This window comes from Lytechinus variegatus, chromosome 5 (assembly GCF_018143015.1).
Source record: "Lytechinus variegatus isolate NC3 chromosome 5, Lvar_3.0, whole genome shotgun sequence".
In the NCBI taxonomy this organism is placed as follows: domain Eukaryota; kingdom Metazoa; phylum Echinodermata; class Echinoidea; order Temnopleuroida; family Toxopneustidae; genus Lytechinus; species Lytechinus variegatus.
The window spans coordinates 2,018,556-2,043,137 of NC_054744.1; the positions used below are offsets into that span (position 1 = coordinate 2,018,556).

At 36.4% G+C, this 24,582-nt stretch overlaps 1 protein-coding gene and 1 long non-coding RNA gene across 2 annotated transcripts; one reads left to right on the plus strand and one right to left on the minus strand.

The window, feature by feature from the left end:
• The first annotated feature begins 704 nt into the window (after positions 1 to 704).
• On the plus strand, positions 705 to 3,226 carry LOC121415044. Its single transcript, XR_005969946.1, has 2 exons — positions 705 to 1,095; positions 1,126 to 3,226. It is a non-coding gene; the product is annotated as an uncharacterized LOC121415044 (long non-coding RNA).
• Positions 3,227 to 17,853: 14,627 nt separating this feature from the next.
• On the minus strand, positions 17,854 to 24,121 carry LOC121414796 (5-hydroxytryptamine receptor 1D-like). Its single transcript, XM_041607852.1, has 3 exons — positions 23,125 to 24,121; positions 19,059 to 19,286; positions 17,854 to 18,171 (listed from the first exon to the last, which is right to left on the minus strand). Exons 1-3 carry the CDS (start codon positions 24,025 to 24,027, stop codon positions 17,854 to 17,856), a joined length of 1,449 nt encoding a protein of 482 aa, XP_041463786.1. The 5' UTR covers positions 24,028 to 24,121.
• Between the last annotated feature and the right edge of the window lie 461 nt (positions 24,122 to 24,582).

Sequence of the window (24,582 nt, forward strand, 5' to 3'; positions counted from 1 at the left end):
TAAACATATTTGTTTCAATTTCCATTAAACAACACTTGGTGAATACCCACGTGTCGAATTCTCATTTAGTCTAATGCCTAGTTCATCTAATTTACACTTCATATACTAATTATTTTTTGCTTTGTAAAATGAAAAGACTTATCCATAAACAGTTCATTTTACCATGTAGACTAAGGAGGTGTTGCAAGAAAATATTTGCAATCAATTGCACATTTTTTGTTGGAATTTTACAATCAATGTATCAATTTTATCAGATTACACTACTAACTAATTGCAAGAAGCAGTTCAGCAATCAATCACAAACTACAAGATATATGATTGATTTTAGGGACTGACAATAGACTTGCAATTAATCACAAGTTTCTTGCAACACTCCATTAGTGTATAGACTAAGTGTATATTAGATGAAATGGGTATAGTCTAACTGGAAATGATATACAAATATACCAGGCTTTGAGTAAGCATAGCTGGAAATATTCATCCGAGGTTGGACTGGCATTATTTTTTCCAAGGGGCGGAGCCCCGAGGGAGAAACAGTAATTTTATTATTAGTTTACAACCGAGGATTAATAATTCTTTCTATACTTTCAAAATAAAGGCCTGGTATATTTGTTTTATATCCTACTTTAATAAGTTAGAGCAATAGATCTTGACAATCTCATAGTTCATCCTTTTTTCATCTGAATCAAGATAACCCTGCTGCTACTTTTCCTGAAGCCACGTGCTTAGAGCGTGGAACGCAATAGTGCTTGCGCCATCATGATCTGTGACGTCAATGATGGAATAGTGCACTAATCCATCATTGACGTCACGGAATAGCAATTTTCTTCAGTGGGTGTTTCATTTTCAACATCATCACAAATTGGTGAGAATATGTTTGGTCACATGATGCTAATTAAACCAATCAGCATACAGGATTTAATTTATGTAGGATAAAACACAAAATGGAAAATGGGCCAAATGGCAACGAGACCAAACAGTTATTAAATACACTATGATTGGACCATGCAGGATGAGACCAAATGCAAAAGTAGAAAGCAGTGAGTCATAGACCAATCAGGTAGTAACCATGATGAGTGATCTTTATTCCTTGGGGTATAAAATTCAGTTCTAGTCACAAGACAGATTATGGGAGACACTATGAATGTCATCTGGAAAGGTTGACTATGATAATAGTTAAGCTTTGATGTTCAATGTAAGCTTTTGGAATCACCCAGATCTGCCAAGATTCACATACAATGTACACAGAAATGTATGTAAGGGACTACAAAGAACATACATGCTTGATTCAAACATGTCTTTTCTTTTTTATTGGTCATTTTTTATTAAGAGCCATTTCAATGGAAATTCTGTACAATGGACCATGGACCTTTTTTTACTTTAATATTAATATTCTTTTTACTCTAATATTCTTTATGAATCATGGAGAGTTTATGAAATTCACAAATAATATTGTTTTTTACTCTTGCCACAAACTTTTCTGTCAGCATTAATTCGAAACCACTATATTTGTCCAGCAACTTATGTGGCATGCTTATTTGGCAAAAATGGCTGCCATTTGCATACCTGAGACAACTGCTTCCAATCACTCTTACGCCCAATGATTTTTGGTTGTCATCTATGATGCATTCTGCCATCTCATGATAAAAGGAAGCAACTCGGTGGAATGAGTTTCTTAGTAAATGAGGAAATTGTGTTATTGTTTTATGTGGAAATATAAGGAGAGTTACTTTCCTCTATCTTCTATATTTTTCATATATTTTTTATTTACACCTCCATGGTGTAATCAAATGGCCTGAATTCACAAAGGTGATTTTCAATCTGTGGTTTAAAACCATGGTTTATTCATAAGACTTAATTCAGCATGTAACCAGCTGCTATTCATGCCTGTTGCTAAGCTGTTAGCCAAACATAAACAGTGGACTCAATTAATTAAAAAAAATACAATGGGCTCATACATTAAAAAAACAATGGGCTCTAAAAACATGAGCAATCCTTTACTGGACTACCCTTGATGCACATATGTCATATTTTTGAGAACATGACTTTTTAAAAAATTTTAACAAGCTTTTACCAAGCTTTAATCAAACATTTCATCATGCCACTCTTTGTCTTCTCATTAATTTGTTTTTTTTTGTTTCTAGGTTAAGTTTGCATCGCTATCATATTTTAACAATCATTATGGAGTGGAAGCTTATAAAAAAGGTTTCATATTTGTCTTATTGTACATAAGTGTTTTTTTTCTTTATGATCCTCTCTTCTGTAATGTATTTTTTTCATCTGTATATTGATTGGATCACCAAAAGAAAAGAGAAGAAAACAGTATTCTAATTTTGTCATAAGTGCCAAGTATTAGTTTTGTATTTTTAACCCTTATTAAACTGGGGGAGGGGGGTCAATTTGACCCCTCTCAACGAATTTTGCCGCTTAGCTGCCGCGCAAATTTTTGGACTGCATCGCTTGCTGACTTTTACTTTCAAGTCTTGCGCATCTTTTGAGACCAAATTTACGACTCCCGGTTACGCGTTTTTCGAAATTACAAATACCCAATATTTTGTAAGAGCATGTCGATCCCAAAATTGCTCAAAAACGTGTATAAAGTCAATGCAAATTTTGTTTTTCAATAAAAAATCATAAATGTATGATTATTTTTACTATTGTTGGTTTATGTGGATTTATTTTATGTTGCTTATGATTGCAAAAGGGTCCCCGACAAAGTTTATTGAAAAAACAATGAAAAACAAAGGTTTGAAAAAAAAGAAATACATAAGAATTAAAAAAGCATTAAGATATATAGGAAATACATTATTTTTTTGCCAATTTTTTTGTAGATTTTTGTAAGAAAGATATGTTCACCTAAAATTAGCATTCTACTAGCTATGTAAAGTGAGTTCAAGGCAAAAACATACACATAAACCCAAATTAGGGCAAATTTCATACGCTTATTTGGATAATTAATAAAATATATAACTTTATAAGCAGTTATTTTTTTGAAAATTTTACTACACAGTCTTGTAGTTTAGATCTAGCTCTATGAGTGTGTAAATTTTTGCGGTCATCGCGCACCAACGGCCGAGATCTGAGGGATTGGGGGTCATATTGACCACCCCCCAGTATAATGGTAAGAAAGAGCCCAGTTAAGATAGGGTTAAGCCGTATTTTTTTACTTTGTTTATTGAGATGTACAGACAAAAGATCAATTTTATTTGCTTTTTACATTGAAAATTTTTGAAAAAATACATGTGCAATTATTTGTGAGATATTTGTTTATTTATCACAGACACTTTCTTTTTCTGTTTCTTTATTTTTTAGGGGGGAGGGGTGGTTTATATCTTGTCAAATTCCTCTTTGCACTTAACAGTACTTTTAAATCAATATCCTGATGATGATCCAACATTACCAGGATTTGAATTAATAGAAGGCCATAACCTTGGATATTTTTTATGGGCCCGTTTTATTGGTTCATAGCATTATGAAATTATTCCCCAAAACAATGAATTACCATGAGGCGAATCTCAACTACAAAGTCAACCAAACGACGAGTTAGAAGGATCAAATATTCAGCTGGTAAGCTGTGAAAATGCATGAAACTGGCATTAGTTGTGTTTTGTAACCAATGAGCTTTCCAACTTGCTTTTATTTATTTTTGCTTTCTGATAGTTAGTCTTTAAATTACATTTAAAAAAAAAGATGGGATCCACTATTTGGCACTTTTAACAGGAAGCCTTCTTTAGTATAATATTTTTAGGAGTTCAGAATTAAAAGGGAGAATGGAAAAGTACTGTATATAATGGTTTCAGATGATTTACACCAAAGACTTACTTCATTATTTCTAAGTTCACCAAAACATGAAGTTAAATTGATATACATTTTAACTAGATGATCAGAGTTATTAATCAGGTTGACTTTCTTGCAATTTATTTCTTCAGACTTCCAGAATCATGTAAATGTTGAGTTTTACATTGCAAAGGAGTTATTTTTTATGTTTTTTAAGAGGAGCAAGGAACATATCAGCCTATTTATATGTTCTTTTTTGTAACATTTATTTTAACAAATATGATTTAAAAATAAAGATTGCTGTCTGTATGCATTTTGGCAATGTTTGAGATGTTGGATGTTCATTGTGAGTTCATATATTTCATGTGTAATATGTACATGTAAATGTCAACATTTTAATGTGTAACTAAATGGATCCTTTATGAAAAATCTTGTCCCTGGTATCTAGTTTAGATACACTTGATTGATTGTTATACATTATTTTCCATTGGTTTACAGATATGCTCAAGTCATTGTAAGATTGGTTTTGTTTTATTTTGTGAAGCCCTGGTCAGTAAAATAAAGAGAAACAATCAATGTTTTCAGCTGATTATAACTTTTTGTAGGATACATGGTTTTCTATGAATATACAGTTATCATTAATTGTTCAATTTTATGTTTCGTGCTACAATAGCTGCAGCTTCAGAAAATTTTGATGGGTGGCAAGCACGGTAAAGTAATCGGATCAATTAATTAATTGATTACATATTTTTGAGTAATTGTGATTTGTAATTGTGAATTTTATAAATGGAAAGTAATTGTAATTGACTTCAATTACTTTTGATTACATTCAATTATTTTACTCTCTTTACTCAATAACATTCATTGAAAACTTATTTCTCCTTATTCCTCTTTCCCCCTAGGTATACAGTACTATCTTGCATTGCTTGCATTTGAAATGTTTGAGAATTGCCAAAGGTCATATTTCTCAACAAGAATTTCTTACATACAGTGGGAACAAATTTTACAAAATCTAATGACTGATATTCCAACCTTTCCAAATAAGGATAACCTGGCCAAGAGAAGTTCAGCCTTAATTCATTATTATGAAAAAATTCAAAAAAATTCACAAAAGTTCGAATGATAAAACATTACACACTGTGTATGAAAACTGAAAACTCAGGCCCATACCTTGAAAATCTTTGTAAAAAGTTTGAATTCGTGCTCTATGCTTGTGCCATACATTTATCCTAGACAGGACTATCATGCTCGGTGCCCCTCTATCCAGGGACGTGATGTCCCTGCTCTATCCGTCCGTTAACTTTTCCTTGTATGCGACAACTTCAGTTTGACTTAACCTAGGCTCATATAATTGGTGTGTATGATACCGCATACATTCGTAATTCCGAAGCTTCGTAATTCCGAAGGTTCGGTTATTCCGAAGGTTCGTATTTCCGAAGGTTCGTCATTCCGAAGGTTCGTAATTCCGAAGGTTCGTCAATCCGAAAACGAAATAAGGTTCGTAATTCCGAAGGTTCGTTAATCCGAAAACGAAATAAGGTTCGTAATTCCGAAGGTTCGTTAATCCGAAAACAAAATAAGGTTCGTAATTCCGAAGGTTCGTTAATCCGAAAACAAAATGAGGTTCGTAATTCCGAAGGTTCGTTAATCCGAAAACGAAATAAGGTTCGTAATTCCGAAGGTTCGTTAATCCGAAAACGAAATAAGGTTCGTTAATCCGAAAACGAAATAAGGTTCGTTAATCCGAAAATTAAATAAGGTTCGTATTTCCGAAAATGAAAATAATTCATTTTGGTAACAAAAACGATGTTGTCATTACAAGATTACACGATATTATGCAATGATATAGTAATAACGATCGATGATGTGTGTTGGGGCCAAAGCATGTATTTCATTAAGAATGGCGCCCTCATCAAGCATAGGCCAATTTCGATTTTATCTGAGCAATTGCTGCCTATAAGCAAATGGTTTAATTAAAGATGCAGGGGATCAAGTGTGTTGGAAGCGTGCGAGCAACCTCTAGATAATAGGATTTGTATTGGAGGGGATGTCATTTTTAATAACAGCTTCTGCTGGTAATAAAAATAAAAATAATACTAATAATGATCCTTGTGAGATGTTGAAAGCGCGAATCGCAAGCTGAAACTAGTAGACATTTTATGTAACAAGACGTGAAGTGAGCATTCGGAGCATTTTTTGTAATCGTGAGAAAGATGTGTATCTTTCTAAAGAATTAATGCGAGGGCGAGCTGTAATTTGTTTATATACTGACCTGGGGCCTGTTGCATGAAACTTTTTACCTGAGAAAACTCAGGTTGTTTTTACAGGAGTTTTTGCCCTGTGCTAAAGTCATTGGCGGAAATCAGACTAACCTTAGTTTTTAGTTTTTACCAGAGTTTTCTCAGGTAAAAAGTTTTATGCAACAGGCTTCAGAAAGTAATCTTTTGAGGACTGCATTTAGTGACTCATGAATAGAATATATATCTCACGAACTAAATAATGAGAGCGCGAACCGCAAGCTTAAAATTTGTGATATTCCAACCTGAAAACTGGACATTTCATATTTCTTTTTTGTAACCAGGAATAGAATGAGTTCCTCAATAAACAATACTTGATGCGAGCGAGAAACGTGAGCCAAATTTTTCCGATTTTCCAACCTGAAAACTGGACATTCTAAGCATTCTTGTAAAAAAAAAAAATAGCTGGGAGAATAGTTTTCAGAACTGAAGTGGCTTCCCTGGGTAAATGATATCTATATCAATATTATCATTCTAGGCCCACATGAAATTTCCAAAAGTTTGAGCACGTGATTCACTCGCAACATCTCACAAGGATGCCCTTTTAACAGTATTGACCAAAAAGGTGAATTTTACATCTTCAGATTTGACTTTTTCCCCCAAACCGCTTGCTCTCTACGCTCGCAGAAATGAAACGTAAATATATAACTTTAGTGATCACTTAAAAAATTGTGCTCAATTTAGTTACTACAAAAACACACAACCTCTTTACACAGATGATAATCTAATGGTGAAAATATCCGTTTGCACCAAATTGCCCCTATTGGCCCCCTTTTTTTACCTTGCCCCCCCCCCCAAAAAAAATGCGTTCCGCCACCATTGGCTAAAACACGCATCATCTTCATGGCTAACTGCAAAAAGTTCTTAAAATGTCCCCTTTAGATCAGGTCAGAGCTTATATATTTTAAAATTCTGTTCGCGCTTCTTGCTAGCAGTTATTATCTAAATTTAGTTACATAGGCATCTCGCTTTGAAGATCGCAAACATATTGCCCATCATATTAACAAAAATATATAGCTCGCGCTCGCATTATTTAAAAAGGGTTTATCATGTTATTACATATTTACTTTATTTTATAAGGATAAAGCTAATTATTGACTGTTAGGACTACCCTTTCAAAGAAACAAACAAAAATCAACTTTAAACTGCCGATCAAGGAAAATATGGCTAAAAAAATCCCCCCCCCCTCTATTTGACGAAAGTTGGATCCGCCGGGAGGGAGGCAGGGGGCATCAAAAATGGAATAAAAAACAGGGGAATTAATATTTTCCAAAATGGGAAAGTTCCTTTTTCAAAAATAAATATGCCGTTTTTCATGTTTTTTTTCGAAATAAAATACTCTTTTAAAGTATACAAGTTAAGTTAAGTTTTCAGGCTGGAATATTGAAAAATTTCAGCTTGCGCTTCGCACTCTCATTCGATTGGTGAAATATGCATCCTAAAGAGGTCACTAAATGCTTTCTTTAACAGGTTCCTTTTCTGGTCAGTATGTTCAAGCTCGCGTTTTGCGCTCGTGTTAATTCTTTATTTAGATGTACATCTTTTTAATGACAGCAGAAATCTGCTCGGATTTTTAAAAACTAATTTTCATTTTTATTGAAATAACCTAAAGTTTAGCTTGTGATTCACGCTCGCAACACCTCGCAATAATGCCATTTTAAGAATAACTGACCACAAAAAACGTTATACAACTTCACCTTTGAATTTGTTTTACCAAGCCTCTCGCTCATTATACTCTCTCCCGAAAAATAAAGCCTAAATATACATTTTGCCATAATAAGAAGTCACTTCAAAAAAGTTATTCTCTACTTAATCACTATCAAACAGACAATGACTTCAAGCAGATGATAATCTTCAGGTGAAAATATCACCACAGTCCCAATTTTGACGTATGAGTTTCATTTTTTGGCTTTACCCCCAACGAAAATTCGTTCGGCCGCCCTTGCCTTCCCATCCTCATATGATAACTGAACGGCAACAGTGTCCCCCGCCCCCTCCCCTTGCCTCTGCCTCTGCTTTCCCGGTTTTCATTTTTCGGATTAACGAACCTTATTTTGTTTTCGGATTAACGAACCTTATTTTGTTTTCGGATTAACGAACCTTATTTCGTTTTCGGATTAACGAACCTTCGGAAAAACGAACCTTATTTTGTTTTCGGATTAACGAACCTTATTTCGTTTTCGGATTAACGAACCTTCGGAAAAACGAACCTTATTTTGTTTTCGGATTAACGAACCTTATTTCGTTTTCGGATTAACGAACCTTCGGATAAACGAACCTTATTTCGTTTTCGGATCAACGAACCTTCGGAATAACGAACCTTTTTTCGTTTTCGGATTAACGAACCTTCGGAACAACGAACCTTATTTCGTTTTCGGATTAACGAACCTTCGGAACAACGAACCTTATTTCGTTTTCGGATTATCGAACCTTCGGAATAACGAATCGTCGGAATTACGCCACAAATGTTCGGATTAACGAACCCTTTTTCGTTTTCGGATTAACGAACATCGAGGTATAGGCAATTTACGTGTTTCGGAATTACGAACCTTCGGAATAAAGAACCTTCGGAATTACGAAGCTTCGGAATTACGAAGTGTAACCGTATGATACTAGCATAATAGCACGTCCACAATTTCAAAATGCTTCTTCGGCATTTCAAGTCCAATTTTAATTCTGTTTGCACTAGGTGGGGATTCAAAACTTCTACACAGAATTTTGAAACTCATTAAATATGCTACTTCATGCACATTTTTCAAAATTCACAAAAAGGCTTCTTTATTTGTTGAACAATTTTTTTTTTCCTTCTGGTAGAGCTTCATGTGGTTCACCAAACTTTTGCACAGAATTTTGAATTTTTACTAGAAATTTTTTTATTCTAATTTATGCATATAAATTTACATAAAATGCTTCTTTAATTGTTGACCGATTTTGATTTTTTTTATCTGGTAGACCTTCATGAGGTTCACCAAACATCTACACAGAATAAACAAGTGTCAACTATACCCCTAAACTACGTAACTTGGTCTATAAACTTCTCTGAGATAATAAAACATTTCTGAAAGAAAAAAATATAACCAGAAAGGAAAACATTCCTCTCTAACTTCTCCAGGCTTGTTGCAGATGTGTTGTCTGTAATATGGTGGATGGCTATTGCTAATTGCAATAAATCGAGAGCAGTATTATGTATAAATTCATTTATAGGCGTTAACGAAAATTACAATGTTTCAACTTACCCTGCTTTCCAACTAACCCCAATCTCCCCTATCTCTCACTTAGAATTATGTTAAAATGGGTGGCTGTATGGATGAAATACAAAATTATTTCATGTATGACTTTATAGAAAATAATGAATTGTAATTGACAAAAGTAATTGGTAATTGTAATTGAAAAAGTGTAATTCAATTGAAAGGTAATGGGAACATTTCTTTAACTACATAATTGTAATTGAAGAAGGTAATAGAGCCCAACCGTGGTGGCAAGATGACCTACTTGATTTCTCAATTGAATTATAGGGGTAAGAAAAGAATTACAAGCATATACTTCTTGTGTACTGCTCTATTATTAATTTCTTCCTCTTTATCTTCCTTTTCCTCCTTTATCTCATTTCTTGAGAAATCATAGGAAGGTATCCCCCCAAGCTCCAAGGCCAGGATGAGCTAGATATCAAGATCTTGCCGTTTCACTATCCCAATAATTTTTCATAGACATCCCACATTGGAAACATGTTATATGCTAATTATCTTACCCACATTTCTTTGAGATTTCCAAAATATAGACTTAGAGATACTGTACTTTCAAGAAAATATTTCTCTGTATGTACCATCTTTTAGTGTCATAAATAATGAGAAAATAGATCAAGCACATATCCTGTTTATCCATTGATCAATAAATGTCTGACTATTGTTGTAAATAATTGTATATTGAATACTCTACTATTCCGTGCCAAATTTAAATAAATATTACTTGATAATGTTTTGAGTAATCAATTTAGTTCCTGTTCATGATTGAGTGTGAGATGTCCATTAACATTAATTCAGGTGGGTAGTCTTGAAATTGTGCAAGCTACGGAAAGTTAATGGAAGAAAGATTGAAGAGTTGATTTGATGAAATAAAGATTGATGGCGATCAGAGCACTATAGCTTACCTCTGGAAGGGAAGGGGGGAGGGGGTAGAGGAAAACTAGAGAGTGAATCCCACCTTGACAGAATTTTGATGCCCTCTTATATTTTTGCCGGGGCAGGTGTCTGTAAAAAAATAATGGGAAAGTGCTTTCAGGAATGGCAATGAAGTGTGGCGGCATGTGTGTGTGGGGGGGGGGTGAGATAGAGAGTGAGAAGAAATTATTGCACTTTACCAAGAATTTGGTGTGAATAAAAATGAAATGTAGACTTATTTTCTTGCCGTATGTCATTAAATCACATTCTTTAATTCCCTTATCTGATAATAGCAATTGACAATAATTCAAATTTACACATTCTTACTTAAACAAACAAATAAATCTAAATACAATATTTCTCTTATAAGTTATATGCAACTTATTTGCTATATCCTTCCTGATAAAACGATTAATGAATGTACACAATCGAAACCAATAATTTCAAAGAATAAAATGGTTAGGATGACAAAACAAATCATTTCACCTATGTTTCTTGCAAAAACATGAGAATAGATCCTACTTATATATTTATGTACACATTCAGATTTTCAAATATTTCATTTGCAAACTGACCAAAATGACAATTAGACTCAGTGAAATACGTTTCTGTTTGATATACAACATGTATTAAGGTGCTTCATTTTTACTGCCTGCTTGGCGTGCATAATGCTTGAATTAAGTTTTAAAATAGTAGGCCTATATTGTGCAACGAGCTTTAATTTAACAATGTCGACGGGAGCAACTCTATATTTAATATGTACAGTACACAGAGCCCACATCTAATTAATGTATTCAATACACTTCCCATTCTCCAGTAATTGATTTATCAAACTAGGTCACCGCTTGTCCAATCTTAATATATTCATAATAATGATATACAATCAACCAACAAAAATGGGAAGCGGTTATCAAATTCTTTGAAACCAATTTTCTTTTGCCGCCATGTTCAGTTTGATCAATTTCCCGATATGAAGCTTCTTTTCATTACTTGAAAGGTACGATATCAGACTTTCTTCTTATATATATCTGTAAAGCGTTTAGAGAAATCGTTCCGATGTGTTAAGCGTTATATAAATGCGGAATATTATTATTATCGTTCCTTTTTTGTGTAAATCTCGTCCTCTTCTCCCTCATTTTTGTGCCTCTTCCAGTTTCTTCCTCCTTTTTATCCTTCCAGCGTGTGTTTGTCTCTTCTTTATTCTTCTTTTTTATCATCCCCCTTTCTTTTCTTCTTTGTTTTCCTAGCTTCATTATTATTTTCATCGTTATTGTTATCATTAATATTATTATTACTACCTTATTTTCCTTCTTCCTATTATTTATCGTTTCTTCTTCCCTTTTTGTGATGTCTCAACACGGAATGAATTATCTTGAAGTTGTGATTAAAAGTAAAACTGTTAAATAAGAATCTAGAAATATAGAGATTTTTACATTTTATTCACACTTATTCAAAACTTTTTGTCGAACTTTTACCAGCTGCCTTTATAATCGTCTGCTTTAACCCTAAAACACCTCGACCATTCCGCTGCTCGAAATCCTTTGACCGAGTGGCTCGCTGACTTTTTACTTTGAAATTTACAATGGCCGGGAATACGGTTGAAAAATGACGCAAAATAGACCAAAATTGGGTGTTGATTTAACACCAGCCCGGAATGTCCACGCCAGAGAAGTATTGAAAAAAAAACACCAGTTTTGAATCAAACCGATGCTGTTTTAATACTAATTGGTGTTGTATAAACACCTATCTGGTGCTTGACCAAAACCAAACTGGTGTTGTTTGACACTTCTCTGATGTGGACATTATAGATTCCGGGCTGGTGTTAAATCAATACCAAAGTTTTTGCAGTGTAATTTCGAAAACGAAATAAGTTTTTTTTTTATATAAAGAAGGTTCGTTAATCCGCATTTGTCTTCGCAATTCAGCTTTTATTGCATTGTTTGCATGTGTCATGTTATTTTGAATGTTTTTATCTGTGTTTACATTCTTGTGTATAGGGGCCCATGGGAGATTAACTGATGTTGAATGGGCTGCCCCTTATTGAATAAACAATAAAGAATTTGAAAATAGTTTCGTTAATCGGATAAATGAAATCATCTGTGGCGAAACCGGGATAACAGGAAGGGCAAGCGAGGTGGAGGGAGGGGGTGGGGCAAAAACATAGTTGCTGTTTGATTGTTATTAGGTTGGGAAGGCAGGGACAGTGGAACGTATGTTTGGTTTTTTTTTTTTTTTTTTGGGGGGGGGCAAAGCCAAAGAGCACTTATATGTCAAAATGGGCATTTTTCTGCAAACGGATATTTTCACCATGAAATAATCATCTGCCTGAAGTCGTGTGTTTTGTATAGTCATTAAGTTGAGCAATGCTTTTTTGAAGTGATGTCTGATTCTGATAAAATATATATTAAGGCTTTATTTTTCCGCGAGAGAGTTGTAGCGAGCGATTTAGATTTTTTTCAATCTGAAGTTGTAAAACTCAATTTTTGCTTAAAGTGATTGGTTAACATTGGTTTGACTTTTAAAAAATCTGAGCTAGAAGGTCACACTTGTCACCTGCGTCTGTGATATGTTCCAAAAATGAAGCCCAGAAAAAATTGCGTTCGAAAATGATTATTTAGTGCTTCAAAAATTGAAATATAAAGTGACCGGAAACACCATCTCAATTTCATCCATACACGTATGTGTACTATTTAGGTGTCTATAAGACGCCTATTTAGAAAATCGGGGTTTGCCTTGTAGTTTTAGCTTTTTATTCTCAATAATGGTTGTTTTCAGGGTTTATTTCTTCTAATACATGCACTTGTACACATGTTTAATCTTGGTTTGAAATTTTTTTAAATCGGCTGCTCACAAAGTTAAACAGTACCTTTAATTAAGGCGCCTATATAATTACTGTTAAAGTGGCATCCTTGCGAGATGTTGGAATGCGAATTGCATTATTGACTTATGAATGAGATATATATTCTAACAATCGAAAAATGCGAGCACGAAGCTCGAACTGAAAAACTGTGTTACTTCCAACTTGAAAACTGGACATTCAGTACCAAAAAGTACCTTACTAAACAATAACTGATAGGAGCGCGAAGCGCGAGCCCAAAATGTGGTTTTCTAACCTAAAATGTATTATGTTGTACTTCAAAACGGGTATTTCATTTCGATAATAAAAAGAGAAAAGTGCATTTTTCCTTCGGGAATTTTGAGGGAGGGGCAAGTGCCCCCTACCCCTGGTTCCGCCGCCCCTGTGAGAAGGGGCTGATCTATCGTTACCAGGGGCGTTCACGTACCCAGAATTCTCTCTGAGGAGTGATCGTAGACTTATGAGGCTAGTTCATAATGTTTATCTTATTACCAGACCTGTCAACTCCGCTAGGGGAGTATTGATGCATTTTAAAAATTGTTTTTTTCCAAGTTCAAATTTTCTACTAAAAGATCCATTCTTGATTAATGATTACCACTTACCAACCTAAAAAAAAGGCTCTGTGCGGGGGATGGCGATTGTTTAGACCACAATAGCAGCGGTTAAGACCTCAAACATGGACATCGATCATCCTTTTTGAGCTTTGGCGGCTCAGCTTAATTTCTACAAAACACACATTGACACACGTTTTCGGACTAACGAACCTTTTTTCGTTTTCGGATTAATGAACCTTCGAAATTACGAACCATCGGAATTACGACCCTTCGGAATAACGAACCTCCGGAATATTCGAACCTTCGGAAATACGAACGTAACCCCTTGAGGTTAACCCTCCCCGATGTTTTGCATGGTTAGGGTTAAAGGGGAATCAAAGCTGAAAATAACATGTTTTAAGAGAAACCAGACAAGCAAAATGCTGAAAATTTGATCAAAATTGGGCAGGGAATAACAAATCAAAGTTATGACATTTCAAAGAAATTATATTCATTCAAATTTCCTCCCCAAAATTAAAGAATTGGATTGACGAAGTCAGTAAGTTCTGAAAACTCTTCGCACAAAGTTAACCATTCTTATTCTGTTAGCTCTTGATTATAGATAGAAGAGATTAAAGGTCGGGTCCCGAACTTTTGTGCGAATAGTTTTGCATTTGGTCAGTAATTATGTTTACATCAATATGATTTCGACCTTTTTGTTCCTTCTCTTTTTTCTTTCCTGTATTATATACGCATAGAATAAGTCGGCAATATTTTTTTTATTTCCAAGTGGACCCCCTCATTTCCATTTACGCTCAATATTATACTTTTTTTACGAAGTAAGAATGCTGGTCTGTAAAATTGTACTTGATTTATATTACTTTGTATTATGTTTTGAATGGAAATGGAATAAAGAATTGAAAAAAGGGGTAATTCGGACTGAGAATAATTATATCTAAATAAACAAAGTAAAATGCACTGAGAAAATGCTAAAAAATTTCATCAAAATTTGATAACAACATTGAAGCAACATTCTAAGCAGTTATGCACGCCGTCATGAATATTCATAAGGAAAGCGGATGACGTCATGTCTCCCACCTTTCTTTTTCTTACGTTATTGTATGAAAATTTTGATTATTTCATATTTCTATACATGTGTATGATAATAATAATAATAAAATAAGTTGCATCAATGATTATCATTAGATTAGAATGGTTAACTTTGTGCGAAGAGTTTTCAGGACTCGATGACTTTGTTTAACGCTACAGAACGGAAATCTTATTAAAAGAGTTTTGGAATTTGAGGTGACTTTCGTTAGGACGTATCCCAATTCAAGTTCAAGAGTATAACGGAATATGAATGATTGGGATTTGGGGGAAGGAATGTTAAGAGAGCAACAGGTGCAACATCCTCTATTGAGTGGAAACCTGTCTTGAGTCATTGTCATCCCATAGGTTTGTCACATCGGGTTATCGGTTCGGGCAATAATTTGCTATCATTTTCCCAAAACATTGTGTAAACTGGAACAGACCTTTCGGAAATTTAGTGGGCCCCTTTCTCGAATGGTCAGGTTTCGCGATCGACGCGATAACCCGTTGTGATGGTACAAGCCTACCATCAGTGCGTTCTGTTTATTTATTTATTTATTTTATTTATTCAATTTAATTTAAAAACAGGGTAATTAGTAGTCCTTTCAGAGCCCTAAGGCCTGCTTTACAAAAGAGCCCTGTAGACATATTTACAAAATAAATGAATTACAATTAATATAAAGCAAAATACAATATATAAAAATTTTTAACATATCAATGCTATCACATTAAATGAAATAAAACAAATTGCAAACCTAGATTAAGATCAAAAGACAATTTAGAGATGAATATTATTGAAATAAAGAAGAATTACTCAAAATACGTAACTAAAATCAAATTCAGTTAAATTTAACCGATGAATCTTGTTTCTCTCCATTATGTTATTATGTATGTATATACAGTGCGTCCCACAAAAAACGAAACCGAGATTTATCGATGATTTATCATAACCTAATCACAAATGCAATAGACAAATGACATACCATTGTAAAGCTTAGAATCTCCTCTTTCATTTGTAATTATTAATATTGTTTCTCATTCACGCAGGAGTGAGTAAAACCAATTTGAAGAGGGGATACCAAAAATTCATTTGGCGGGCTGTATCTGGGTTTCAAAAAGAAAACCACATTTTTAAAAAGTTCACTATCTGCAATTCTGCATGCTCTTTAATTTGATACCTCAATTACAGAAAATGGTCAAGAAATAACAAAGTTCTGGTTATTTGAAATAAGGCTTGAATTTCAATAATTTCATAAAATGAAGAGGTTCTACAGGCTAGCTCTCTCGTTTCAGTTCCTCCGCTGTTCGGAGATCGGCAGGTATCACTGCAAAAGTTGAGTCAATGAGTCTGGTACATGTCAAGTCCAGGGGATTGAAAGACAGGCAGGTTTCTGAGAGTTGACGGGTTTAAGGGACAATAAAAGGACATGCAGGTTAAAGATGAAGTGCAGGGTAGGTTTTAGGATCAAGGCATTTAGCTTGTGAGGGAGGGAAGCATCATATGGTAGTAGGATGGCTGCTGTGAGTTGGCAGGGATTGCTGGTATTGAAGGAGGCTTTTGAGGATCGAAAATCCTTTAGGAGATTCCTTATCTTGTCCAAGAGAGTGTAGCATCGGTGGAGGGTACATGGGCATTTGGCAAGGATATGCTCTGTAGTGTCCTCTTCAAGTTTACACAGGCACAAGTTGGGTCTGTTTTCTTCCCAATTTTGCAGAGCCTGGACTGGGTAAAGTATGTTGATGTAAGGAGTAGTGCTCTCACAGTCAAGGCTTGTCTGATAATGGAAGAGGGAGGGTCCTTGGGGTAAAGATCCAAAGGATCAGTGAAGAGCCTCAGTGTCCAGCAAATAAGAGAAGGCTTGGAAGTGCCTCCCTGTAACATCTGAGCTTGGACATGATCGTTGATGGCCTTATTGATGGTAGACTTCCAAGCTCGATAAGGGATGGGGTTGAGAAGTAGGTCTTCAAGTGGTGGTAGCCCATATTTCTGAAGAATACACCTAAGGGACTTGACTTTTTGGGTGTTGGCATGCAGTGCTAGAAGGAAGGTTCCATACTCAAACCTGATCTGATATAGGTCAAGAAGCATTTCTTAGTCTATTCTAGCACTGGTGGAAAGAAGACCGGTCAACATGAAGACACATTCGTTAGCCGCAGTATTGGGAATCCCAAGGACTCTCTTGAAAAGATGGTTCTGAGCCTTGTCCAGCTTATACTCCATGGCTTTGGTGAAGTGAAGGATTGCTGTACCGTACAGCATTCTTGGGATGCAGTACACGTTCCAAAGACGAGAGGACAGTGTTGAAATCAATCCCAGACTATGAGCACCCGTGCCATTGACATGATTGAGGGCATAAAATGTCTTAAGGCCTCTCGAGATGATCTGGTCGGTGGGGTCTAGGCGAGAACCAGACTTGGGAATGCCCAGATGGTCGTGGCAATCCTTACAGGAAATTTGGGAGTCGCCCATCTTCCAGACAGTCTGTGTGTCATTCTACTTCCGGTGTATGACCACCACATCGCTTTTAGTTGGGTTGATCTTTTACCTCCAGCACTGTCAATAGGCTAAGGTGGCGTCTAACATCACCTGAAGCTCTGTTGCAGAGTTGCACAGAAGAGCCACATCATCGGCAAGAACAAGGACTCCGGCAGTCCCAGTATACAAGGCTATCCATAACATCATACAGGCTCTATTGTTCGAAGAATGAAATGATCCGGTTCAGCGGCTCTCAGTTTATTCAGCAAGCCTCGATGCCATACTTTATCGAATGCCTTTTCAGCATCTAGGAAGGCAACGTAGGTAGGCCTTTTCTCCGCTTGTTGAACTTCGATGATCAGTTGCAAACATAAAGCTGTGAGTTGGCAGGAGAATCCTCTTCTAAATCCAAATTGCAGCTGGTCTGGTATATCCTTGATGGAGAGTTGGAATTCAAGAAGAGGTTTGAGGCACGTCTCTAGCAACTTTGAAATAGTAGATATAAGGGTGATCTCACGGTAGTTGCGAGGGTCTTCTGTGCACTTCCTTTTACCTTTGTGAAAAGGGAGTATGATGCCAGATTTCAGAGGCTGAGGGCAGTGTCCTTGATGTAGGATGGCATTAAAAAGGACAAGCAGCAGCCTGCGAGCTACTTCACCAAGATGTTTCAGATGCTCAGAACTGATGTTGTCTGGGCCGCTAGCGCTTTTCCAGATTTCAGCCTAGTGATGGCATCTTTGAGGTCCAATGAGCTGAGTTGCCAGACTGAGTGTGTAGAAGGGGCTGTAGTTTCTTCAGTTACATGCTGAGCAGGAGTGTCAATCGTGTCAGTATACCCTTCGGCTGCATTGGCTTGAAGAGTGGACGGGTCGTGTGCAAGATCAGAGAAGTAGATGTGCCATCCATTGGGAACCTCTGAATCAAGGTAGATCTGGTCAGCATATTCTAGGGTGTTCTTTTGATGAGAATTGCTGCCTTTATTCCTCTTGATCAGGTGATGGAACAGATATTGATTAGAATGGGATGACTTCTCTATCTGCTTCCATGTGAGAGCTTTTGGGAGGCCCTAGCCTGCCTCAAGCAACTCCGGGAGGCCTTTTTTGCTTTGTAGATGTTTCCGGTAGCAATGACCTGCTTTAGGTCGGTTCTCAGAACGCCAATCTCTCCAAGCTCTTTGAGCCTCGTTGTAGGCAGCTTGAACAGCAGGGGAACAATCAGGGTTGCCTCTTTTCTTTGTCGACGGATAGCGTTCAAACTCACTTGGCACTCCGTTTTGTTGACGATCAGCCATGCATTAAGTCTTGTGTTAACCATGCTATAGCTTCCGCGGGAAACTGGTGAAAACACGTTTATTTCATGAAATTATGAAAGTATGGAAATGCAAGCATTGTTTCGAGGGAACATAACTTTTTTACTTCTTGGCCATTTTTTTGTGATTAAGGTATCAAATAAAAGAGCAAATTGAACATTTTAGGCATGTGGTTTTCTTTTTGAAATTCAGATACCCCCGCCAAATGAGTTTTTGGTATCCTATCTTCAAATTAATTTTGCTTTCTCATGCGTAATGAGGAACAATTCTACGTAATATCAGATGAAAGAGGAGATTCTAAGCTTTACATGTCGTTTGTCTATTGTATTTGTGATTAAGTTGTGATAAATCATCGCTTAATCTCGGTTTCGCTTTTGTCTGGGACGAACTATATATCTGTTCTTTATAAGTTATGCTAAACTTAAGGAGTATGATTGAAAATACCCTATTAATGTTTGAGTGTAGCGCGTTCGCTAGGCATCAGATCATGGTCAAGGGAACGATCACCATACCCTACATGATATGATCCTCATCACAGTAGCCCTGAATAATGGCTGAGATACCACGTATGATATGGGATTCAAGAGGTTGTTTCCATACGTCAAAAACGCAAAGAAGACGTAGAGTTGTATGGGCATACCAGGACTGATGAGACGAGCATCGATGGTCTTGAGTAAACTGATCAAGCTGAAAGGGATCCAGGTCAATACGAAAGCGACGATGATGAGGGAGAGGGTCCGTGTTGCTTTGCGCGACTCGGAGGGCGATTCCATCCGCTGTGCGCTGGATTTCTACAAGATAAATGAAAAGAAAGTGGTTGATGTGGGCTAATCCATGGAACATGTGGAAGGGGGCAAAGCGCAAGAGAGAGAGAGGTGAGAGGGAGAAAGGAAAAAGAAGAGAAGGGGGTGGAAGAATAACAGAAATAAAGAATTAGTTGAGAAATAAGAAGAAAAAAAAAGGAAAGGAAAAAAAATGGCAAATGGCAAAAACTTTCAGGTCACTATGTACATGTATATCAACAACAGTGGTGTATCAAGGACAAACGGCGCCCGGGGCAAGTGCCCCTCAGCTACCAGTCAAAATAAACTACATCAATGCGAGCGCGAGTATTTTTCAATGTTAAGACGTTGAGACGGAACATTCTCAGGTTTTTTGGTAAGATTATCACAAATAATTATGGTGGGTATCTTACTAAACACTGAATGCGAGCGCCAAGCGCGAGTTGACAATTATTGAAAGGAAACGCATAAAATTTGTCTCTTTTTCAAGATTGGGTACGTTACGTAACGCAATAAGGGGGGCAAAAAACTCTAAAATACTGAAAAAGGGTAAATATTTCGGACGGAAAGCTACGTGTAATTTCCGGTCAAATTTGGGAGGGTATAAAAAATGCTAAAATGTTTTATAAAGGATGTACTTTTTGCCCCACTACTACGTATTTAAAGTCCGATTTGCGCCAGGTGTGGGAGACTTGGACGTACTATGTAGGTAGAGGTACAACTGACGTCCGAAGTCCATGACATAACAAAAATATCGCTGTACATGTTTAGGGGTTCAGTTCAGGGAATACTTGCCAATTGTACCGTTTTGTTTCCAATACTTGTTAAGGGTGGGGTTTCACATGCCAAAACCTGTTAAGGGGTGCACCATTTCCAGAATATGGACAATACTTGAGGGTGCTTTTCGAGATCCCATGGTCGCGCATGGTATCCACTCGTCAATGGAAGTGCCCCCAGGTCCGAGAGCGAAGCGCGAGCCTATTCTTTCAATATTAAGATCTTGAGATTGACTATTCTATGCACTTTTTAAAATTCATTAACATGATTCATATATCTAAATAATAATAAAGCGAGCTCGAAGCGCTAGCTGAAAATTATTGATATTTAGACCTGAAATCGGAACATATTAGAAAGAAAGAATTTCATGTATACCTATCTAAGCAATAATGCTTAGTTAATTTGTAGGAAAATGGATACGTTTCTCATCGGGGTAATGCGAGCGCGAAGCCCGAGATTTTTTTTACATATCCTCACCTAAAAAAGTGTAATTTTCATGATTGTTTGTAAAAAAATCATGAGGAGGATTTGTGTATCCCTCATCAAATCAGCGCTTGATGAAAAGTTTTGACAATTAAACCAGAGAAACATGTATTTCAGAACAGTTTGTAAGAATTAATGAAGATCGAATAACCTATCAATATGCAAACCCGCAGCTAGAAATGAAAAGTTATGATATTTGCGTTTGAAAAAGTAATATTCTAAGGACTGTTTGTTGGAATTCTTGAAGAGAATAAGTATATCACTGACCAAATTTGGCACTAATATTCATCCCTGGGTAAAGAAATGCAAGATTTTATTTCTAAATATGCTGTTGGGAACCACGGTAATAGCATAGGACGGGGGCATTAATCACCTGTGGTATTCCATTTCTGTGGCTTTATTCCTTTGCCTTTTCAGTTCATCTTTTGTTTTCCTTTTCTTTATTGCGCCCCTTTTCCCTTTTTCGTGCCCCAGTAAAGTGTCACCCGTAGATACGCTACTGGTCAAATATAAAAAATATTTCGCTCGCGCTTCGCGCTTGCATTGCCTGTTTAATGATATATTTAAACTATAGACTACAGGGTCGTGGGTTCGAATCCCAGCCACGGCGTAATTTCATACGGCAAGAAATTTATCCACGTTGTGCTGCACTCGACCCAGGTGAGGTAAATGGGTACCGGCAGGAAGTAATTCCTCAAAAAGCTGTGCGCACCAGCATCGGTAGACTAGCTTAGTCGGGGTAATATAGGAGCCCCTTGAGCACCTAGCAAGGTGGATACGTACGCTATACAAATCTTATATTATTATTACATAGCGCTTAACATGTCCAGTTTTCAATACATAAAAGGTATTTTAGTTCGCACTTCACTGTTTCATTTCTCTCTCTCTTTTTTTAAATTCTTGTTGGGAGATAAGCATAATGTTACGTAAAAGGTCTTCGACTTATTTTTCCATCTAGGTCGTAGGTCGACTGTATCCACATCAGTGCAGAGAATTATCCCCCCCCCAAAAAAAAAAAGTTATCTTCTGCAAATTCGCCCATGGTGTAATTTTGATAAGAGAGAAAGGAAAGAGAAATATATGAAAGAAGAAGGTAAAAGGAGACTGGAAGAAAAAAAATACCCCAAAGTATGTATAAGTAAAAATGAATAAATAAAAACAATAAAAATCGTTATTTTTATGAAGGAATTTCTCTTACGCCTATCCTCCATTCTCTTCTTTTCTTTCACTTTTGTTTTTTCCCTTTTTTCTTGTATAAATTTTTCTACCCTTATCTTTTTTATTCTTTATACTTTCCTTCCTTTTTTTAGTTGGCCGCTAATCGTTAATTTATAAATATTCCGTCACAAATTTTGAGTTAATAAAGATAATATGAGGATCGAGCTAGATGTTCAGGGCAGCTCAGTGGCGTACCGAGCCAAAAATCTTGAAGGGGCAAGATATAGCGTATCGGGCAAAATTTATAAAAAGTTGCGAGCGGGCAAAAATTTCAACATCTTTATTGCATAAATCAAATTATGTGATAGACTTTGGAATAATATTAATAAAATATGATATTTCACCCTTCTTTCTTTCCCTTTCTCTCTTTTTTTTTTCTTGGTCATGATTTTTTTTTTTGGGGGAAGCCCCCCCCCCCAAGCCCACTATCTCTTGACTGCATTATCATGGGTAAGAAGACGGTATCTTATCTACTCGCCATATTTGAGAATCCTCAACCATATACCCTTCAACTTCAAGCTGGGAGCGTTTGGTGATATGACTTGTCAAAGAGTTTTATTCGACAAATCCCGTTATATCGGACGATCCCCATAGTAAGAATACTTTTCCGCCAATCAAAAATAAAGGATTTTTTTACAGGGGAGCGTTTCTTGAAAATACTTGTCGGACGTACATCCGACAAGTAACATTTATCCGAAAGTTACCATAGTAACAGTGCTTCTCAACCAATTAAATGCAAAGAAATGTACTACTTGAGTTGTCAGACAAGAATAAAATATTGTTGATAAAAACACTACTCCTGCTTATCCCCCTTGAAGGACTTAATCTTATCTTACGAAAAAAAACCCCCCCTCTATCATATCTCTTTCTCGCTTATTAATTTCAAACCAGATTCTTCCATTTTCATTTTTCTTCATTCCAACATGAAGATTCAAACACATCTCCTTCACTCTAAAAATTCGAATGTTAAATCAACATTTGAAAGGTTGGACGAGTGAAAACCTTTTCCAAATGTTAATCCAACCTTGTATTAAGCTGAATTCAACATTTTAAGTGTTGGGTAAACCCATTTAATGTGGTAAATGCAACATTTAGAAAATGTCAACTCCTCCAACCTTTCAAAATAATGTTAAGTTTTTTTAGAGTGTTATTTTTTTTCCATTTTCTCAGGGGGGCGTCTCATGATAGGACGTAATATTCGTAACTCTGTTAGGTCCATGGTTTACCCATAGAAGGGTAAAAAAAAAATGTTGATGAAACACACACGAGGACTACAGTGAGAATGAACATCTTGGTAATCTTCGCATCAAATTAAGAATAAAATTTAAAAAAAGAAAAGAAAAGAAAAAGGAGATCGAAATGGAATTACCTGATTAGATGAAGTGATTCTGTTGTCTGGATGAGAAACGGTGACATCATTCTTCACTTCAGTCTCGGGTTCATCCACGCCCCCATCATGCTGATCAATTTTTGATGACGGCACTTCTTTGACAATGCTTGATTTCGTCTTCTCTAACGACGACGACGATGCCTCCGATTCGAACTTCTTATTCACGCTCCTTCCACCGGCCGTCTTTCGTATCTGAAGAATGATGCGGGCGTAGAGAACGGCGATGATGACGAAGGGCAGATGAAACTTGCAGACGTTCTGGATCATGTACATGATCGGACTCTCGGAGAAGAGCGGCGCACATTGCGTACCGTTGTCGTGGTCGACCACGAACTCCCAGACGGTGGTGTAACACAACCAGAATGAGAGTCCTATAACCCAAGGTAGGCAGTTGATAAGAATGGCCTTACGTTTGGTTCGAGATATGAAATGGTTGATGGGGTCGTAGACGGCTCGATGTCGGTCAGCGCAGATGACGACCACGCTGATGTTGGATCCGTTGACAATCCCTCCCGTGATGCCGGTTAAGATCTTACAGACGTCTTGGGGAAATGGGTAACGATTGTAATAAGCATGCGCTACCCGTGCGGACAAGGACACTCCGACAAGAAGATCAAGTATGCTGAGGTTGATGATGAAGTAGTTGTTATAGGTGCGGAGTCGCTTTTCGACAACAAAGGCCAGAAGGCTGATGGTATTGGTGATGATGATCAGAGCAGTAAAGACACCACTACAGACAAGACTGGAAATGCTAATGGGTCGAGACCCCGCTTCGCCACCGATTTCTACTGATGCTCCTTCGGTCACGGAGTTGTTGACGCTATAAGTTTCATAATCGGTCCAAATTGTGAATGTCTCCATCGTATAAGAAATACTGGTCATGGTTATATCAATGACTTCTCAAAATACCTGCGAATTATTTGTGTGTATATATACGTTTACAAATAAAAAATTAAATTCCAGGTGATTATGTACAATTTCTTTTCACTACTTTCTGTTCTGCTCTGAATATAACTTGGCCTGAAACAATTTAAAATAAACCTTTCATGCCAATAGGAGTCGAGGAGCAATTCCTCAAAAATTTCATTAGAATCTGATCAAAGTGGAAAAATTACCTTTAAGGCGTGGTATTTATACCTTACTCCTTCGGTGTGTTGCTCTAGCAAAGATCGGTCAAATGAAAAAAAAAATTCTTCAATTCTTCTATTCACTGTCAGTGAAAAGTCCAATATCTTAATTTACTCCTCATCTGAAAACTAGAATATTCGACTATCATGATTATATTCATTCATATTTCAGGATCTTCATGATAACCATTGATTGGCAATCGAACTGGAATTCAGTTAAGAAACGTATTTTTGTAGACTTATTCAAAACAAAACGTGATTTGCAATAGGCCTACTTTTATCATTCATTTATCCATGGACCTACAACAAA